Raw genomic sequence first — 20,720 nt, 5'->3', positions numbered from 1 at the left:
CCCCCCCCCCCCCCCCTCACCCTCCACCCACACTGGAAAAGGGAGAGGGGAAACGGGTCGGAATAATCTGCTTTTCCGGGTCTTATCTGAAGAAAGGCAGGGATGCATGCTGCTCTATCTCTGCCAGCGTGATGAACACGGCTGCTCCTCTGAGCTCTTCTGCTCCGCTGCAGGCCAGAGCCACGCTGACGCGGGCGGAGATGGAGGGAGGTGTGCACACTCGATTTTTGATTTTTTTTTCTTTTTTGTTTGCGCACTAAATTAATAAAACATTATGGACGATATGAAGTGCACACAAGTAGAAACACTGCATTGATTATCCAGCTGGTGAAACACAAACTGAGCGGGTGCAGAAGGGCTTGTATTCAAAGTTAAAAGCTATTTTAATATTCTATTTGCAATAAGTAGCATTAAGTCACCATAATGCTATAATAAATTATACTTCACACTAAACCTTATAAATAACAATTAAACATAGTGCTTGTACATCATTTGCACAGTTAATGATATCAGGTGATGAAAAACGGTTCGGTTAAAACATCTGTTAGTAAGGAATATATAGGAATATATCCTAATATCTTTCCCACAATATACGTCCTCAATATTGTGACATTTACCAGTACTGTTGATTAATAGTAATATACTACGATAACGTTGCTTAAATGACATGCAGGCCAATACAAGCTTGTTCAACTGAAATGAACAGCGGCACTTTGTTTTGTGATCATCAGATTCCACTGAAATTCTGTTTGCATTATGTTTCTTAGACATTCTTCTTATGAGATGATACTGCATTCAGCACATTATGAGCTGTCACGACAACATCTGAAGTAAGGTAAGAGAATATTTTCGGTGTCTAAGAATTAATTTCAGTACTAGCAAACACAAACACACACACACAGTATGGCCATTAAAACAAAACCGTACTGATATCTTCCACAGGAATGTAAAAAATAAATGATTATTATGCGTCGTCCATTCCTCTCACGATTGATTTCATTAAAAGCAATGCACAGCATCACTGTCACACCAACCAAGGATGGATGTCTGACACATTTTGTGTCACCAACACGTACGTTTTTTTTACCCCTCACGAAAATGAATTATTCCCTTTGTATGTTGAACCAAAACCTTCTCAATAAAAAAAAAAAAAAAAAACACCGCACGGAACTAGAGGTTTATCTTCACCCTTTGTTGACAATATTTCAAAGTTCAGCAGAGTGAGCAGTCCACATTCCACCGAGCAGACGCTGGTGTGTGTGTGTAATATGACACGCGGCAGTCAGGGTTGTTTAAAATCATTGGCGCTGACCACGGAAAGTACAGTATGTGGTAATGGGAGAGCTCCTCAGAAAGGTACCTGGTCTATAGGAAGGGGAACAGTCTCTTCTTGAGGATGTAGAGAACTGTGGCGAGGAAGAGGGCGATCGCCAGGAAGATGAGCAGTTTATCAGTGAGCTCTCTGCGGTTGTACTTGGTGATGAGTTTCCTCCCGAGCTGGATGGTCCCCGTCATGGTCTTAAACTCCTCATTGGTCTCTTGGATTGTCCTCGAGGAGGTTGCTGCGAAGAAGAGATACACAGTTAACATAAATGAGTAGACATTTAAGACGGTGTGCATTAACATCAAATCTGTAAATCCTGTTGAGTCTTCTAAAGTCGGTGGCCATGAGGATTTTAACCCAACCTAGAGTATGTATCCACTGCAGGCACCACAGTGTTAACACAGTCTTTACATCAGGTGTTTCCTTCACCAACCTAGTGACGTCATGGTCTCCTCACTCTGCTGAACCTGCTGCGCCATCATCCGGCTGATGCTCATGAGATTCTCTGTAATGTCACTGGTGGTCTGGGCCAGGCCCTCTTTGGTCATCTTCCTGAGAACAAGACAGCAAATACAACTATAGAAGTCAGAGAACTAAATGAATGTATTCTGTAAAAAAAAAGGACTAGAAGGATGTAGAAACAATGCACTTTTCTAAATACAACTTTGAGAGGATTTGGTTTGTTGTTCCGAAAATACTTTGCCAAGACATGAAGCTGATCCCCGTCTCTGACTGCATCTCATTTAAGAGGAAGTAGCACACATCTGCTCACCTCTGCCTCACACCGCTATCTGCTCCATTAAGAAGTGCCTGCTTTTCCATATCATCTATGGACAGTTTGCTGGCCAGGTTGGCTTTCCTCCAACCTGTCTGGTTACTGCAAGAACAGACATAAATAATATGTATGAATATTTTCATTAAGTAGACATTATGCAAGTTTAAGCTGGCGATTTGCACATGCTTGTACAACAGTTCACATTCACAAGTCAGGGAGTAGCAACATATTTTAAAATGTATAGACATTACCTCAGCATCTGTTTCCTGTGTTCCTCTACCTGACTGATCAGCGCTTGCTTGTCTGACTCTTTGTCCTGCTCCATAGCTATCTGCTCAAAATCCTGTCAAAGTGGCACAAATGTTTTCTGAGTTATTGATTATCATTGAAAGTGGTTGATGCACAGCCCATAATGGGGTTTTGTTGTGTTTGCCGAGACATTTAAAAAAATAAATAAAAAGAGTTTCTCTTACCTGAATCCGCAACCTGAGATTGTGGAAACTCTTTTTCACGTCTGCGTTCAGTTCGGTCAGCTTGCTTTGAGGGCCTGAGCACTCAGTGACGTCCTGGTGAGACATCAAGATGAGGATGAGAAAGACTCGTGCATATATGTTTTTATTGTCACTGTAAGGTGAGGTCAGTGGTATCGACATGCTGCACAGTTACAGTGAACCACCATTGGGACTCTGTAAGCAAGAGGTGCATCATTCTGTTAGGTGGCAATAATCTGTCAACATGGGACACCAAATGTGCTCAGAGAATAAAGCAACTCTAGGCCTGCAATGATCATTTGCATTATCAATTAATCACAATTTCCCACAGTCCAAAGAGGCCTTGTTTTCCCCCCTAAAAAACAGTTAAAAAACGAAAGGTATTTGATTAAAAATGTTATATAATAGAGAAAAGGGTGAATAAATATTTTGTATTTTTGCTTACAATTACTTTTAACCAATAACTGATTATCAAAATGCGTCTTAACTATTACAAATATACAAAAAATAAATATAATAATAATTAGTGGGAAAAGGCTAATCAAACTTGGTAAATATTAGTGTTATCGTTGATCCTACTGGAAATCAGTTTAAATATGAATCATCTCTCACCGACAGAATAACGTAAACTTTAATTATAGCCAATTTACGACACTGGTGAGGTCAGTCCAGTTGTCCTCTTCTTTTACTGGCAGTTTTGATTTCCCATTTGGTACAATTACCTTATCAGTGAGGACATTAGGCACATTTCAGAGATACGCTGCTGCATTTTTGCTCTGCTGATAGCGGCAGCTCATCCTGAGAGAGCGACTCGAGCTGCCGGTACACCGGCTGCCTGCAGCTGGGACCGGGTAGCACGAACGCTATCAGACAACACGATTCCTTTGAATGACAAGCTAAAACACCAGCGTGTATCAACGTGGCGCTAAGTAGTCTTACCAAATAAATACTCGCACCTGGATGAGAGCTTTGATTTCCAGGTCATATTTCAGTATTTCTTGTTCACATATTCGGACGTTGACATCCGAGGACGCCATTTTGCCAAGGTAGTCGGCTCAAACTACGGAAAGCAGGAAGCCTATTTTGAACGTCGACTGTCAACTTTGTCCATACAAACCGAACCGTTACATTTTATGCTATTAAAAACAAACCAGCATGAAAAAAAAAAAAAAAAAACATTCTCCATACAAAACAATAAATAATTAAATGTATTTTATATGCAGTCTGAAATAAAGAACTTTCAACAGCCTAATAATGACATATATGGTAATAAAATGCATACATCTTTACATGTCAACATAATGAGGACAAATCATATCTACAATGACGTTACTGAAAATTAAGTCCTAACAGTCAACACTTAAAAAGGTAAACATCATGAGCTCATATAATAGGCAACACAAATGACAAAAGTTACAGGACCAATGGTGCTGATTATTGGTTTATTATTAACAACCACCAAATGTATTACATCCATCACAAATATTATGAGACAAAACGAGATCACATCAAACACACGTCATGAGGCACGGTCATTCATATTAACAGTAAACAGGATATACACAACATATAAACCAAACAACAAGGTTGTTTTAATTTAATGTAAAGCACATTCAGTGAGATCTCTCAGAAGTCCTTTGGGAAAACATTTTTTGTACAAGGCACCAGTGTGGGCGTCACTCAGTAATCACACAGGGGTCTGAGTTTAAGGCGATTCAGAAGGAATGATCTCTGCATGAAATTAGGAGAAACATCTATTGGTCTGCAGCCGTGTCAGGTCCCCCACCTGCTGGCAGAAGTTACAATAAACAAAGATTTAGAAAAACAAACAATAATCATACATTATCTATAGACTACACTCTATGAGCTGAATAAAAGGCACAACATCAAATGTCTTTCAGAGGAGGAAGTTTACCTGCATGGTCAGGAAGAGGTCCTGGAAGAGTACATTACTGCCAGTGATAGTTCAGGTACCAGATGGTGTCATTGGACAGAGTGGGTCCAAACAGTGGGTTCAGCTGGGCCAGAATCGCTATCAACCAGCTGATGGACAGATAGGATATTAAGATCACGTGTGTCAATACAAAACAACTCTGCAACAAAACTGTGCAATTGAAAACACACCTTTTAAAGCTCAATTTCCTATTCTCTAAAAAACAAAAAAGAAGCTAATTCTGAATTTAGGCCCACATTTTCAACATCAAACTGAGGGCCTTCGGGAAAATAACTTCACTTGCTTCCAACACTACTTTGTCTCTGCTGTGCTCTTTTATCCATCTCACGTGACACCATAGTTCACCATATATTGTGAATATAAATAACCTATCACAAGACAGAACTACTAAATGGATGTACTAACCGCAATGACGAGCTTTGTTGTACGATGACACTAATGCACACATTAATATGGAGTAAAGGAGGAGAAACAATTATCTCCACGGTGTCAGCTATACAAATGTACGTCCACTTGTGTACTCTGTTTTATTATTTATGATGCACGTTATTAATGTTGCAAACTAAGATATATGTTTGAAAATAATCAGCAAGTTGTTACATTTATAAAGTTTATTTATATTCATTTATAAAGTCATTTTTGCTTATCAAACTACTTAAACGATTAATGTTAACTATTATCCAAATAAATGGCCATAAATTGTATATAAATGGATTAATCGTGATCATTTCAGCGATATATATTATAAACCTGATTAAATATGTGTTATTGGTGAACATGTGTCACAACATAGTGTTAAAGAAATCCTGGTACATTTCCAGGATGATGATACTTACAACAGGTAGCAGCAAACTGCAGTCAGCACCAGCATCGTGACAACCACTCTGTGGGAACAGGAGGAACATTTAAAAGTGGTAAACTTAACATCTAGTGACTCTATAAATGGGTTTGAAACACATCACAGGCTGTTAACAGCTTGATCTCGTGATGCGAGTGACCAACAGGCAAATAAGGGAAGTTTCATTCTGCTCATTTTCCAGAGATGGAGTACATTTACTCTTGATCTAAATATATGTGAATAGACAGCATAGATGTGTATCAGCCATGTGTCAATAACCCCAGAATAAAAGAGGTAACAAGTGGCTCTCAAATTGGCTTCAGTTAGCTAACGCTTACTTTTACTTACTAGCGAGTTCAGTTCGTCCACAAGGTTTACATTTCATAAATCGTTCAGGTAACGTTGAGAAACCGTTTGTAAAAAGTATCGCCACTGTGTACACGGTGCAGCTACTTGTATCCAAAGAGTCACGGGACAACATATCATTACAAACTTTACTTGCTAACTAGCTGAAGTGAAGCTAACAAACTCACCCTCTGTTGGGTCCTTTGGGGATAAACCAGGGCACCACTCCCCCAACAATGCCCCAAAACAGAGTCACCACGCACATAGCGATCACAAAGCCGAGGTCCGCCATGGTGGTGTTTTTCTTTAAAACCAACAATAACTCCGAAGCACAAACTTTAGACGACTTCAGTAGAGTCCAGCTGCCAGACAGGATCCGCAGTGCGACAGAGAGCATGTATCACGTGACCATTAACCACAGAGGGCGGAAGTAAAATGAGTCTTTCTGTGTACTAGACATGGAAAACATCTGCTTAAAGATGCAACAAGGGCAATCTAACATTATGTCCCCCAGTAGATCAGCGAGGTATTTGATGTATTATGACATTCAACAGTGAAGAGAAAGTAGTAAATTAGCTTGTACTATATCAATATCATTCATATTTTTCTTGGAAAAGTAGCAGAAGTTGTTAAACAAACTTGGTATGTTGCTTGGACACTTCACTCGGAAATTTCTGTCACGTAGTATTTCATATCAGAGTTCCTAGAATTTGGGAAGGTTCAGTCTGTGGTAAAAAAGTGCCACCTGTCGTTCATTTTATAGAATTACAGAATGATTCGTACCACACAGGCAACAGGCCCCTTCTGTTAATGTGGCAAAATACTTGAATCTGATTTACTTCTTTTATTAGAACCTTTACCTTCAAATGTTAATAGCGAAAACATTTGAACTTGTAAATATCACCATGAACTTCCCCAGTTGATTACTTACATTAAGACAGCTACTTGTATGTATTACAAGTTTTCTGAAATGGAATGTTTAAATGTACAGATAAGACAATTGTATTAAATATGTGCTATAGATAGGAATAAAGCTTGAAGGTGTTGTGTTTGTAAGTAATGAAGTGGAGATTTCTCATTTAGAGAAAACGGTCTGTAAATATATGGATTTTAAAATTATATATATTTTGAAAAACACTTCCAAGTGATTTGGGTAAAAAAATGTTAATATATCCGGAAAATGCAAATGAGGCATTATCTATATTGTTAGTTAATTAATTTTGAGATAATCTAGGAGAAATAGACAAAGTGTATTAAAATAAATACCTAAATATGTATTTTGAATGTTCTTTCCACGAACCTGAAAGTACATATGTTATGGAAGCAAAATAGCCCAAAATCTCAAAATTGATCAGAGCATGAAAACCCTGTTTTAGATCGATACTCCCTTTTCACACAATTCATCAGCTTTCACAATTAAGATTCTCTGGAGAGCAAACTACTGCTGGCAGAAACTCGTAAATAAAAACAGTTCCCTTCACATGGCTGGTGCAACATTCATTTGAGCACTGGATTAACAGCAGTGCACTACAGTGGGCTACGTACAGACCGTTCATAATGATCAGATCTATGACAGGTGACGAACGTACAATAATCTTGGTGTAAAAAGTACCTCAAACAAGTTGTGCACGTTTTAAATAGAAATTCCTGGACCTACAAATATACATTTGACACCATGCATAGACACAACTTTCCCACCTCCCCAGCTAAAACAAGACGGACAAAGTATGTTCCATTTATACAGTTTATTGATACGAAAGATCATTTTTAGTCCTGCATCTTCTCAATGGTCTCCTCCTTGTATTTGCCCTTCTCCTTTCCATCGGCGCGAGACTTGGCCTTGCGCTCCAGGATCTTCTTGCGGTCCTTGTCCAGCTTTAGCCTGGTAATGACCACCTGCAAAGGAAAAACATAGCAGGCTGTTGAACAAGTTATAAAATGCCTCTTTGGCGGTAGTATCAGCCATAAAGAAAGCCAAAGAGTGGCTGAAACTAATCCAGTGAATTCACAACTCCTTTGCTAATGACTGGACTAGTTCTCAGTGGGCATTCTGCAGTGTGTTGATCAAGCAGTACAACCACTACAAATACACAACTTTAAATCCAATGCAACACAAATGGCACCACAACCTAGACGTTACAAAGGTCTGACATGTTTGATAGTTGTTGGGCTTTAATTATTTGCTCATGGTGTGCATGAACCACAAAGATATGTATTTAGATCACAGCATTACATATTGCTGTCAGTGGAGTTACCCACTCATGTCAAGTTCTCTTAAATACTGTCAAGTAAACCTTTTCACTGCAGATAAAGAGGCCACAAACAGGTGTCAATAACAATTATGGCTGAATTCCATTGAATTTCACTACAATTTTAATCTTTATTACTGGAGCACTTATGGCATATTGCGGAATACAATTAACATCGTACAAGGAAGTGTCTGGATTGAATTTAATATGTGGGGAGCAGACCATGAGACGATCACCGGCCATGCTCAACGTAGCCAGACTTAGAACGGAGTCAAAGGGAGGAGAACCGAGAGTTATTCCACCACCCAATCTGCTCCTGGCTAATGTTCGTTAGCAGGATAATTCAGGCTAACCCAGCACTGGGAGTTGGTGACTGTCCAGTGGCACAAGAGAGGGGCGGACTATTTACATCAATGACGCTAGGTGCTCAAACAGTCAAAGCTAACGGACATCATTTCCCCGACGTCCAATTTTTCATGTTAAGACGTCGGATATATTGCCATCTTTCTGACAGCCCAACACTTATTAAATTTGATCAGTATTACAAAAATATGTGCGCTGTACCGAACACAATTTTTAATTAATTAAAAACAAGAAAACATTGTGGTGGGATCAAAAAAAGCCACAGCAGCACAGTGAAAAAGGACAAACTGTAGGACTGGCAGGTTTGCTGCAGTGAGTTGAACAATAAGACTGTCACAGGGCAACAGTTCACCCAGTTAGTCAAATCAACTTTGTATAAATGACCCAATATCATACATCTGCCTCAGGCTTTACAATCTGTTAAGCAAACAACACCCTCTGTCCTTAGACCCTTGCATCAAATAAGGAAAAAACATCCAACAGGCCTTTTGCACAGCAGACATTTAGGAGGAAAAGCACATGTTACTAATAATGTGGGCTAAAGTCTGTCCAAGTCTTTCAGTTAGCCAACAGGCATAAGAAGAAGACCTACAATTTGAAGCAACTAAAATGGAATGCAGCCATCAATTGCTTTTATCATATTAAAACTGCTCCATTATTGTATTATCTTTTCAATCTGACCAAGTTAAACACTGCATAATTTGTGTTGTATCGCTGCAAGATCCACTTGGTGATTCCTTGTTTCTTACCGTCTTTAAGATCTTAAAAAATTAAGTCGGATATTCATATCAACAAACACTTCCTAGTTACGCACAGAAAAATTCAAGGTTGATAACAAGAGAGCTCGAGTCTGGATTATATGATGGACCTATCGAAGGCTGAAAGTGGAGAAATATTGTCGACAACTACTGGTAAGAGACGTGTCATTTTATCGTTTAAGACAACTTTGTATTGCTGAAGTAGCTGCCTCACATATTATGGATGTAAATGTGGTGGAAAACATCAGAAACACTTCTCAATAATAAGCAGTCCAATGCAACTCCACAAATGACTGCCTCACAGAACACCACAAACTTAAATCTGCGCCTCTTTCACAGTGTTAAGAACCGAATAATCCCCATTTACTTCAAGCCTTTCACCTGATATACATGGGTTAAAAAATTAAATAACGTGTGGGCCTGCAATTTTTGTCTAATGATGAAATCTACAGCACAATTGTTCTACCGATCCCACCTCTATTGCAGAGTGCTGGTAAGGGCAGCCATACAACTTCTGAAGCATAATAAAAAACATCCATTACTTCCAGGAACAACAGAAGGAAAGTAGGATACAATTCTCCTCAGGGAAATGGTGTTTATGCTGTAACAGGGACACATCTCAAAAGTGTGCGTCTTAACACGGCTAAATAGGTTGAGATTCATCGACTTTGAATAATACAACACATTACGCAAATGTCTTGTTCCTCTGAGGAAGGCACACCAATTTGAGGATGTACACGACTGTGTCTCGACTGTGTCTCACCTTGCTCGGGTGGATGCCGACATGGACTGTGGTTCCGTTGGCCTTCTCTCTCTGCACACGCTCAATGTAGATGACGTACTTTTTCCTGTAGACCTGCACCACTTTGCCAATCTGCTGGCCTTTGTAGTGTCCACGGACAACCTGTTTGAGAACAACACAATCAAGTCAAGCATGTGCAGCTTACTCTTTTAAGACAACTATGACAAACTTTCAGCAATCCAAAAGTACAATACCTGGACTTCGTCATCTTTGCGGATGGGCATGGACCTCACGTTGTACTTCTGGCGGAGCTCCTTGGAGAGGGGGGAAGACATGATCTTCCTCCTGATGTGTGAGGGGGCATTGAAGTGCCTCTTGCGGTTCTTGCGGCGGGAGGACGTTACAAATGGATTCAGCTTCATGATGCTGAGCACAAACAAGACATACGGGTTATTAAACAGTTGACTACATTTACATGATTGAAAACATGCAGCCGTTGACAATTCACTCAAAAACTGCTGAAAACGTTGAGCTACACAACGATATGAAGGCAAGTTAGCAAAAAGATGCTAATCTACAAACGCCAGTATCAACACGTTTGAGTACTTTGGGGAACTTTAGTTTCTCTGCACACCAACTCCCCTGAAACCTATAAAGTACCGTAATGCGACTAGCATTGCAGCTACTCCAACACCTCAGCTAACGATATTAAAACAGTAATTTAGCTGGCTAGCTAGGTCATGGCTCGACTTCAAATGCTAAACTAGCAAGAGAATGCTACTTAGTTAGCATAATATAACAGACGGACTGGAGCGTTAGCATTTCAGTGCCAACAGTAACTCAGAAACATAACCGAGCGAGTTGCAAACAAAACAGAAAACCCATTAACGGTAAAAGAGCCGAATATCAGCCGCTAGCACCGGGAATCAAGCACCTTCACTAACAGTAGCCGACATGCGGAGACTGACGGACCCAACAGGGGCACTAAACAGTGAACGGTTTAAACAAGCAATCTATCATCAATATGGGTTCAATATTGGCCGTATTTTAATGGTGACAATGTCTACGAGGTGTTTCGACGTTTATATGGATACACGATGACACCAAAGGGAGGATGGATGGTGATAACTTTAGTGAAATAATCTGCCAGGAATTCTTACCCTGCCGTTTGCTCCTCTATGGCCGGCGGAAAAGAGAGTCACATAGTACTTCCGCTGGCATTAGTTCACACTCAAGTCTCGCGAGATGCACTTAAAATGGGAATAAAATACACATGAATTACAATAAATATAAAAAAACAAGCACTTACATAATATCATATTAGTATTTAAACGATGTTGCGTGTATTTCAAATTTCCTTGTATATGATTATTTTTAGTTTTTACTTTATGTAAAATTATTCTGCATTATTACCGCAAGTGCATTATTACCGCAAGTGCATTATTACCGCAAGCTAAAGTTTAAAGCATGAATTTCACGAGACCCATTTTTTTAACATCTTTCACTAGTTTTATACTTTTATATATTTTTGCGTCATTATAACTCTGGTTTGCTGTCCACGCAGATTACCACAAGATGGCGCCAACCCCAATTAATCAATAACCTGGTCAGTTGGAAACAAGTTTTGTCTATGATTCATCAAGTTCTGTCCAATGTTCATCACACACAATAAACTATCGCGTATTTGCTTCTTTACTCTCTGGCATTTTCCTACTACCACTTAGAATAAAGACTTTACTCTACAAACACAAATATACCGGCACATCACAGTGAAACCAGGAAATGTGTAAATCAGGCAGGCTTTTATGGATGATAGATTTAATAGCGGTCCAGATTCACGTGGGAACAACATAATCATCCCTATAATTGCACTCCAATAAGCTGACACACAAACACGAAGGGGTGGGGGTGTTTACACCGGTAGACCACACATACATTGACCTCCCATCTGAGCGGACAGAAGACGACCCCCCCTGCGCTGCTGTCACTCCAACAACTACATTCACGGAGTAAACTGCCGACACGGATGCGGAGGTGCGACATTGTGCGCCGTTTGCTCCCCGGGCAGCGCGCAGTTTCACCGGAGCCTGCCTGCTTGCCTGGCTGCGCTGTCTGCCTGCGAAAAGTGATGCTGTCATAGCCCCCTGCGCCGCGGACAGAGAGCCTCTTTCCCCTCCCGCACCACCCCCCACCCCCTTGGTTCCTCTCTGGCTTGCTGTCGCGGCGGCAGTGCGGATGTGGAGCCCGCAACGCAACGCTCTTCATCCGTCGGCAAGCATCGGAAAAGAAGATGAAATGTTTTTCCCGTTATCTGCCGTACCTCTTCCGCCCTCCGAGCACCATCCTGTCCTCCACTTGCCACACCGAAGGTAGGGTGGGACGCCGAAGGGGGGGGGGCTGCCACGGGCTGTGAGTTAATGCTTACTTTGTGCGTGTGACATGAATGTTTAGGCTGCTCCTCCGTCCCTGACACATACAGCGGGCCTTTACGTGTGCGTTGTCAGAAGTTAGATTGTCCAGCTGTGGGGCTGCTAACCCACTGTAGATGTTGTCACAGTGCACGAAGTTGTTGGAGCCATTCACAAATGTAGATGTGAGGAAAAGAAAGACGCAAATGACAGAGGATTTGTGTGATTGTGTGTCCGTTTGGGGCAAATAGCCCTCCTTTAACTAATTTTGCTTTCCTCAGAGCTGTCGACACACAGGCTGCAGCACGTCAAGAGAGGCACTCAGTTTGTGGAGTTGCATGACAAGTGTATCACCCTTTCACACTTTGCTTCGAACTCCTATCGGCGACATGGGTGGCAATAGGCCTTTCTCAGACAGGATCAGACTTAATTAATCTGCAATTCACTCAGTTCAGAGGGGTGAAATTTCCTCCAAATGCCAAAAGCCTTACCATGTAAATACACCCAGTGTATACACAGTCATTGTGCTGAAAATGACCAACGTTGTGACAGCAATAAATGAGTTCATAAGAGCGGGTCCATTCATCTTTCCGATTGTGCCGTCAGACTGGGCCCAAGAGGGTCTGAGTGTTTGTATAACCAGCCATTTACTAGATCATAATGTGGAGACTGAGCCACTGCATTATTTAGCTTTGCATGGTTGCCCTCCTTCCTGTGCACGCTCTGCCCCCTGGCACAGGAGGGAAGATAGTGTACAGTAAAGTATGTGGTGGCCAAAGTCAAGGCCCTTCACAGCCTGTAGAGCCGACCTATATACTGTATATATTTAGTAAACAGAAGGAAGACGTGGAAGTAATTTATGCACCACTTCCACTATCCTCCTGAGCAATTTTACATTAATTAGCCATTTAAAATATGATAACATTGTTCTTGATTTGTAGGAATTGAGGCCTCAAGGATTAAGAGTGAAAGATTATTTATTGAATTCAGTGTACAAAAGATAACATGAGCTTTACACAGAACTTGGAATTACAACAAAAGAGAAAATACATTCTGAACGACACTATGAAAATATACAAAGATTTCATGAGGACATTTTGGGGTTGTGGTCTAAAGAAGGAAAGGCAAACTTTTCAGGGATTAACGCATTTTGAGATTCAGACAACAAAGTGTAAAAAATGACAATGCACTCAAAACAATTATTCTTGAAGCAAAAGTGTAATACATTAAAGAAACTGGTCTTTGTTTTTCGAGTTACTTGTGACAAATTGTCACGATGACATGGTGTAATCATTGTGACAAAAACAAAAAGTGAGATGTGGTTGAAAGTTCTGGAAACCGTGAGTAAGCGCATCTTGAGTTCAAAACATTGTTTTTGTCAAAGTACTTACGTTCTTGTTAAAAAATGTTCCCATGTTAACAGTTGCGTCTGCTTTGTTGAAATGTGATATTTGAACAATGAATACACCACACTTTTTATACACATAGCCAAAAAGATTCTTTGCCAAGTCAATGTTGAGATATGATCGTCTGAGTCATAAGTGTGAGGTCAACAAACACGATCTTCCTCTCCCGCTCTCTCCTCGTGCTCCCTTAGACTCTCATTCCTTCTGCCTGAGATAAGGGAGTGGTATTATAGAGGAAGTGATAGATCAGTAAACATGGAGCTGCAATGCTCCGCCACAGGGTGATACATGATCCTGCGTTGCTCTCTGTGTGGAGAAATGCGAAACAGTTGAACTAAGAAAGCGAGTGAGAGACGATGAATCTCATGCGCTGGAGGCCAGCGGGGTGTGGTGACACAGCAGATGACCGTGGAAACATGGTGTAAAAATAACAGAGGCCACCTCATCTGCACGTTATCTACGGTTTGTGTTAAAAAATACAAAAAAGTAGAAGCCAGTAAATGTCGGTTTGTTTACGCTAGCAGTTGCGCTTCCTGTCTTGACCTTGCTACCGGGCTTCGCCTTTCCATAAGACCTCCTGGTCCGTGAGGAAGCTTCTCCGTGGGCCGCTGTAGCCCTCGTCTTTCCTCTCAAGCGGCCCCCTCCTTTCGTCAACAATTCCCAGCATTCATGTCCGGCCCAGCTGAGCCGAGATCCCTCCAGGGAAGATGAGTATGAAAAATACATTATATAAGCCCCGTACTAGACCATATTGTGTGTGTGTGTGTGTTCTTTGTTTATCTGGACCATTGTTGAGAGCGGTGTGCCAGCATCAGTCAGATTCACCTGGGTCCAGTCTCTGAGGGATACAGCCAGCTTTTTGCTGCCTATGTGTTTTATATATATGTGTGTGTGTGTGTGTGTGTGTGTGTGTGTGTGTGTGTTTGGGTCCCTGTGTAAGTTTGAGTCCCAGTGTGGTTTTTTTCTGCTCTTTTCCCCCCCATTTCACATCGATCTGTCAGTTCTTGTGTGATGGATTAAGTCTTAAAGTTTTCTGATGGGGGTGTGATTGTGTGTGTGTGTGTCTCCCTTCTGCTGTCAGGGGAAAAAAATACGAGTCCCCAACTGACACCTCGCCACATCTCACGCTGCCATCAATCAACGCAGCCAGTCCTGCCTCAGCTTCCTCCTTCCTGTAGTGTCTGAGGGTAACTCTGCGCTACATCATTTGTTTGAGTGTGACAGGGAAAAGCAGAACAGAGTTGTGAATATTTAAGATTAGATGTGTGACAAGAAAGTCTCTGATTAAGCGCCATCGTCGACAATTGTCTTGCGGTGTGTATGTCTTTGCATTTTGCAGTTTTACCCGGCTGTATTATTTATAAGAAGAGCAGTGAGCTTGTCATGGCAGCGCCTGAGGGGGACTTCTGTCGGCATTTAGTCAAAGCATAACATTGAGTTGAGGAGTTTTGTGTGTGAGGAACGCAGCGTATGCTGGCGTGTATGTGTGCAGTTATCATACATCCTGCTGTGTTGTTATCCTGACAGACACCCACTTCACAGCTCAGAACACACTCCTCGTAGTCGTCCCGTTCTCACATGCCGCCCGGGACAAACACCCTACACACGTGACTGTTCTGTTTGGTCAGCTTTTCTCTGCAGAGGGTAGAAAGATGGGAGAACACCGAACAAAAGGATGCTACAAAGTATACCAAAGAGAGAGAGAAGTTGTCGGTCCAACCCGGTCCTCCTCTTTATATTTTACCACCCTGACAAGCAAAGTAAACCGTTGAGAAATAGAATATCCTGAAAGGGGCTGGCTGCTCTCGATGTTGTAGTATTGCACTCCCTAAAGTCGGTGGACTTGCAAGAGAGGGATTATTAAATCGAAGCAGCAGAGGCAGAGATATCCTGACTTTTAATCTCTAGTATGGGACAAGCTCCAAAAAACACTGGACCCCATTATGCAACTCAATGTCTTTTTTTAATTTTTTTTTTTAGACCCTTTTTGGTAAAAGTTGCCCAAGCTGAGATGACATCACTAGGGCTGTTTCCCCAGACTTTAGAAAGCATCTCCAGAGCCCCAGTAGATATCATTCAACTGTTTTCACAGGCTGAATAGTCCTCTTCATGGCAAGTAAACTTAACTCGATGTGTACGATTGGTGGATTCCCTCTCTGAAGTGGAATACATAAGCTCCTGTGATGACAAACATCTGCTCTGCCGGAGTGCCCTAGAGCAGGACACTTTCATGCCTACTTGCCTCAGGACTTCTGCTGCAGAGCTTGTGGTGTAGTTTGAAGAAAGAAGGGTTCCTTTCAAAAATGAGAATGACAAAATAAGAAATGCGTTTGTTTTTTGATATTTATTTATATATTTCAAAAACGTATTTCTTTTTGCATTGATGAAAAAGATTTATAATACGACAGTGGGTCAAGGAGCCACATGAGGCGCGAAGGTTGATCTGCATATACTTTCATATAAACTAAGCCACATTGTTGTAATGCAGTAAAGTTTAAAGCTGCATGAATCAAACATTTTATATTAACATCAGATCAATAACTGTGTGTAGTATGAAAGGTTTCCTTTGTAGTGACAAACACAAAGAATTATCACATGACTGCCATCACCCGGAGCTCTATGGGGGGGACTTTAGCGTCTTTCAGTTAATTGTTTTGGTTTTCCGACCAGCAACTATCTATCGCATCTATTGCAGGGCTGCCATGCCATATCAATTTTATAAAATGATAATATGCATTGTGTTTACAGATTGTGGTGATGCCCCCAATTGGTCAGATTATCAATGAATGTCGTTTTAAATTACCATAATGGTCATGTTTTCACTAAGTGAAGCACTAATCCAATAAACCGGACTGGTATCGATGCCGATATTGACCTTACTAAAAAGATAATTTATCAGCCAGATATGACCCTTCCAGTTCACATTAAGTGACATTTTCTACTCAGTGGTCATAAGATAACAATGCTAATAAAATGTTTGTGATCCTAAAAAGAATGCAGGTGTAATACGCTGGTAAACTTGTGTGGGCATCAACAGAGTCCTGTTTGTCATGGTTGTTCGAGTGGTTGGACATTAGCAATTGTTATGCCCCCGGTGGTGAAGCTCCTCACTGGTCTGTGAAAAGCAGCGGTTTGGCGACTACCTGTGTATTGCATCAAGCATTCGCGATGCATGGTCTGCAATAGTGTGTACACTCCCAAGGCTAACATGGGGAGTTGGCAGTGACATGGGGTTTGTCCAGTCCACATTGGGGCAAAAGGGAGAGGAATGCAGACAAACTGGCCTGTTTAGGTATAAGATTAGACATGTTATGTATAGACATACGGTTAGAGGTGGTTAAGTTTAAGCTTCTTTAAATCTAAGTCGGGTTTAGTGTGGTTAAGGTCAAACTAAGGACATAGGGGAATAACTCCCAACAGTTAGGCTACTCCCCTTCATTCATCTATATTACCACATGATTATGATGCAAGTTTCACAAACAAGAATGTTCATATTGGTGAATTACATACCTCTGTGCTGCTCAAACATTTTCATACAGAAATTAAATGAAGGGAAACATATGGCCAACTGTAAGGAAGGACGTCAACATCAAAGCTGATGTATGCTTGGGAAAATGGTGAGTGGCAACATGGACTAAAACGTGTCCATTAAATCACATTAGTTGGATCTCTTGGGTCTCGGGGGACGGCTATGAACCTGACGTTCTCTTACACTGCGAGATGAAAACACCATAACAGCCCAGCCACTTTCTCACACAGCACTCATCCGCAGTCTCACTTTACCATCAAAAACTTCCTGCCAGGTCTCCACAGTAAGTCTACACGAAAACAAGGAAAGAAGCATCAGTATAGTATCACTGAGACTCCCTTCACAGCCTACAGCCTCGCAGGAGTTAGTGTATCATTACAGCACAGTGACGCAGGTCTCAGTCACTCATTTATCACCGTTTCACAATATGTTAGCACCAGTGCAAACGTTTCACCTGTGGCCTGTAACTCAACGGTAAGCCTCAGTGTTCGAGCCCCTTGTGTTATACGCCACCGACTATACTCCTGTTGGGAGCTATAGAGGCAGACAAAGAGGCTCCTTATCGAGCCGGACTACTGGGCCTCTGCTCGTGCTGGCAGGCTGCAGCACAGAGACAGAGACTACGATCGATCGTGGGTACGGAAAGTATTCAGACCCCTTTAAATTTTTCACTGTTTCATTGCAGCCATTTGCTAAAATCAAAAAAATTCATTTTATTTCTCATTAATGTACACTCGGCACCCCATCTTGACAGAACAAATGTAGAAATTTTTGCAAATTTATTAAAAAAGAAAAACTGAAATATCACATGGTCATAAGTATTCAGACCCTTTGCTCAGTATTGAGTAGAAGCACCCTTTTGAGCTAGTACAGCCATGAGTCTTCTTGGGAATGATGCAACAAGTTTTTCACACCTGGATTTGGGGATCCTCTGCCATTCTTCCTTGCAGATCCTCTCCAGTTCCGTCAGGTTGGATGGTGAACGTTGGTGGACGGCCATTTTCAGGTCTCTCCAGAGATGCTCAATTGGGTTTAGGTCAGGGCTCTGGCTGGGCCAGTCAAGAATGGTCACAGAGTTGTTCCGAAGCCACTCCTTTGTTATTTTAGCTGTGTGCTTAGGGTCATTGTCTTGTTGGAAGGTGAACCTTCGGCCCAGTCTGAGGTCTAGAGCACTCTGGAAGAGGTTTTCTTCCAGGATATCTCTGTACTTGGCCGCATTCATCTTTCCTTCAATTGCAACCAGTCGTCCTGTCCCTGCAGCTGAAAAACACCCCCATAGCATGATGCTGCCACCACCATGTTTCACTGTTGGGATTGTATTGGGCAGGTGATGAGCAGTGCCTGGTTTTCTCCACACATACCGCTTAGAATTAACGCCAAAAAGTTCAATCTTGGTCTCGTCAGACTAGAGAATCTTATTTGTCATAGTCTGGGAGTCCTTCATGTGTTTTTTGGCAAACTCTATGCGGGCTTTCATATGTCTTGCACTGAGGAGAGGCTTCCGTCGGGCCACTCTGCCATAAAGCCCCGACTGGTGGAGGGCTGCAGTGATAGTTGACTTTGTTGAACTTTCTCCCATCTCCCTACTGCATCTCTGGAGCTCAGCCACAGTGATCTTTGGGTTGTTCTTTACCTCTCTCACCAAGGCTCTTCTTCCACGATTGCTCAGTTTGGCTGGACGGCCAGGTCTAGGAAGAGTTCTGGTCGTCCCAAACTTCTTCCATTTAAGGATTATGGAGGCCACTGTGCTCTTAGGAACCTTGAGTGCTGCAGAAATTCTTTTGTAACCTTGGCCAGATCTGTGCCTTGCCACAATTCTGTCTCTGAGCTCCTTGGGCAGTTCCTTCGACCTCATGATTCTCATTTGCTCTGACATGCACTGTGAGCTGTAAGGTCTTATATAGACAGGTGTGTGCCTTTCCTAATCAAGTCCAATCAGTTTAATTAAACACAGCTGGACTCCAATGAAGGAGTAGAACCATCTCAAGGAGGATCAGAAGAAATGGACAGCATGCGAGTTAAATATGAGTGTCACAGCAAAGGGTCTGAATACTTATGACCATGTGATATTTCAGTTTTTCTTTTTTAATAAATTTGCAAACATTTCTACATTTGTTTTTTTCTGTCAAGATGGGGTGCCGAGTGTACATTAATGAGAAATAAAATGAACTTTTTTGATTTTAGCAAATGGCTGCAATGAAAAAGTGTGAAAAATTTAAAGGGGTCTGAATACTTTCAGATAGATAGATCGATCAGGATGGGCTTCCTCTCTCTCACTCTCCGCCCATCTGTCTCTGGTTTTCATAAAGGATCCTGATGGGATGAGTGAGTCAGGTTGGCACTGGTGCAATAAAGCCTTTCATTAAATCCTGAACTGCATCTTGTATTAATCGCCTCTTAAAAAAAATAAATAAATAAAAAAAATATAGCAATGGAATATAGAGCAACTGACAGAATATTATTTCTGTGTGATGAATTCATAAGTGTGTTGAACCAACCTATTAGTTTAGAGGAAACAATGGTTTGAGCACTCTACGCTTCAATGTTGATCTCTATTCTTATTTTGCTTTTCATATAAAACCTAATTAATCAGAATTAGACTAACACAGTCTGAGGTATAACAAGTGCTCTGCATACCCAGGTGACACATGGATGAAAGGCTTTTTTGTTTGTATCTCAGCCTTTTTAAGTTCTGTGAATTTCAAAGAATGGACTATAGCTTGGGTGAAACTTTAATGAGTTTATGCAGCAGCAGCAGAGAGGATATACAGTGGAAAAGAACAAATGGTGCTGGACATAATAAAACAAAGTGTTTACATATTTGAAAAATAATGCAATAGAAAGATAAAAAAAAAAAAAAAAAAAAAAACTATTCATCTTCAGGCAAATTAACTTAATCTGTATTTAGATCATCATGTGCGCTGATAGAGCATTTATACAGAATGATCCAGCATACTTTGACTTTTTGGAAGTGGAAAGATTGAAGAGTAGCTCAACTGTTTTGGCCTTCGTGTTTAGGAGGAAAATAAATGGATTACAAGATGGCATTAGGTTGATCTTTAATTACTGATAACCAATAAGAGAGTTATGATAAGCCAACTACACAGACCCCATACCCCAACCATATCCACAGGGCCATTGGCTGTGATCCAATTAGGTCTCGCTTTAGGTGCCGTTTTATAGTTTCCCAGCATAGTTTTTCAATATCCCTCTGAAAATAGCCATCCGTTGTTGCAGAGTCATCACAGCCCTGTTTGCACAGAATAACCTGAGTACAGGGTCGATACGGAGCAGGGATCAAACCAAAACAGTCTGGAGCAAAGATGGCTATAGATAGAAAGCTGTCTGTGAGGCGTTTGTTGTGTTTCCTGATTTGTCATCAGCACCATGGGCAGAGTACAGTGGCGTGTGAGAGACTAGAGATGCTACATCACTCCTCAGTCTACACTGTAATGAAGGCTTTTACGGTTCTGTCTGAATGCTGTTTCTCTCACACACACACACACACACACACACACACACACACACACACACACAC

General features: G+C 41.3%; 4 protein-coding genes across 5 annotated transcripts in view; 1 reads left to right on the top strand and 3 right to left on the bottom strand.

Moving 5' to 3' along the window:
- Nucleotides 1–19: 19 nt before the first annotated feature.
- Nucleotides 20–3,910, bottom strand: bnip1a (BCL2 interacting protein 1a). The gene is made up of 6 exons (XM_031857657.1): nucleotides 3,547–3,910; nucleotides 2,573–2,665; nucleotides 2,351–2,442; nucleotides 2,097–2,201; nucleotides 1,758–1,876; nucleotides 20–1,562 (listed from the first exon to the last, which is right to left on the bottom strand). Exons 1-6 carry the CDS (start codon nucleotides 3,625–3,627, stop codon nucleotides 1,366–1,368), a joined length of 687 nt encoding a protein of 228 aa, XP_031713517.1. The 5' UTR covers nucleotides 3,628–3,910; the 3' UTR covers nucleotides 20–1,365.
- A 108-nt stretch (nucleotides 3,911–4,018) lies between these two features.
- Nucleotides 4,019–6,246, bottom strand: atp6v0e1 (ATPase H+ transporting V0 subunit e1). 2 transcript variants are annotated; one of them, XM_031857660.1, is made up of 4 exons: nucleotides 5,916–6,246; nucleotides 5,381–5,428; nucleotides 4,506–4,633; nucleotides 4,019–4,376 (listed from the first exon to the last, which is right to left on the bottom strand). In XM_031857660.1, exons 1-3 carry the CDS (start codon nucleotides 6,122–6,124, stop codon nucleotides 4,540–4,542), a joined length of 351 nt encoding a protein of 116 aa, XP_031713520.1. In that variant the 5' UTR covers nucleotides 6,125–6,246; the 3' UTR covers nucleotides 4,019–4,376; nucleotides 4,506–4,539. The 2 variants fall into 2 exon arrangements, with proteins under 2 accessions (XP_031713520.1, XP_031713519.1); XM_031857659.1 differs by having other exon boundaries at nucleotides 4,019–4,379; nucleotides 5,916–6,242.
- Nucleotides 6,247–7,457: 1,211 nt separating this feature from the next.
- rpl26 (ribosomal protein L26) lies at nucleotides 7,458–11,089 on the bottom strand. The gene is made up of 4 exons (XM_031857658.1): nucleotides 11,000–11,089; nucleotides 10,094–10,265; nucleotides 9,861–10,001; nucleotides 7,458–7,623 (listed from the first exon to the last, which is right to left on the bottom strand). Exons 2-4 carry the CDS (start codon nucleotides 10,259–10,261, stop codon nucleotides 7,495–7,497), a joined length of 438 nt encoding a protein of 145 aa, XP_031713518.1. The 5' UTR covers nucleotides 10,262–10,265; nucleotides 11,000–11,089; the 3' UTR covers nucleotides 7,458–7,494.
- Nucleotides 11,090–11,801: 712 nt separating this feature from the next.
- The window catches only part of LOC116389180 (serine/threonine-protein phosphatase 2A 55 kDa regulatory subunit B beta isoform), a 38,719-nt gene continuing 29,800 nt past the window's right edge, over nucleotides 11,802–20,720 (top strand). The window contains exon 1 of the mRNA XM_031857655.1: nucleotides 11,802–12,208. Coding sequence (XP_031713515.1) covers nucleotides 12,130–12,208 — 79 coding nt within the window. The 5' untranslated portion in view covers nucleotides 11,802–12,129. The remainder of the gene's footprint in view (nucleotides 12,209–20,720) is intronic.

This window comes from Anarrhichthys ocellatus, unplaced genomic scaffold (genome assembly GCF_004355925.1).
Source record: "Anarrhichthys ocellatus isolate YVR2014 unplaced genomic scaffold, GSC_Weel_1.0 scaffold19, whole genome shotgun sequence".
Taxonomy (NCBI): Eukaryota; Metazoa; Chordata; class Actinopteri; order Perciformes; family Anarhichadidae; genus Anarrhichthys; species Anarrhichthys ocellatus.
The sequence above is the reverse complement of the archived record's forward strand: the minus strand, read 5'-3'. Positions and strand labels throughout refer to the sequence as shown.

Bases quoted from the DNA above. Each gene is read 5' to 3' on its own strand.
- bnip1a (XM_031857657.1), bottom strand. From the start codon at position 3,627: ATGGCGTCCTCGGATGTCAACGTCCGAATATGTGAACAAGAAATACTG. The intron at 1,877-2,096 runs GTGAGCAGATGT...TCTTGTTCTCAG, and splicing joins GATAGCGGTGTGAGGCAGAG to GAAGATGACCAAAGAGGGCC. The intron at 1,563-1,757 runs GTTGGTGAAGGA...TCTTCTTCGCAG, and splicing joins GGAGACCATGACGTCACTAG to CAACCTCCTCGAGGACAATC.
- atp6v0e1 (XM_031857660.1), bottom strand. From the start codon at position 6,124: ATGCTCTCTGTCGCACTGCGGATCCTGTCTGGCAGCTGGACTCTACTG. The intron at 5,429-5,915 runs GTGAGTTTGTTA...CTGTTCCCACAG, and splicing joins CCCAAAGGACCCAACAGAGG to AGTGGTTGTCACGATGCTGG. The intron at 4,634-5,380 runs GTAAGTATCATC...TCTGTCCATCAG, and splicing joins GCAGTTTGCTGCTACCTGTT to CTGGTTGATAGCGATTCTGG.
- rpl26 (XM_031857658.1), bottom strand. From the start codon at position 10,261: ATGAAGCTGAATCCATTTGTAACGTCCTCCCGCCGCAAGAACCGCAAG. The intron at 10,002-10,093 runs GTATTGTACTTT...GTTCTCAAACAG, and splicing joins GCAAAGATGACGAAGTCCAG to GTTGTCCGTGGACACTACAA. The intron at 7,624-9,860 runs GTGAGACACAGT...TTTCCTTTGCAG, and splicing joins TCGGCATCCACCCGAGCAAG to GTGGTCATTACCAGGCTAAA.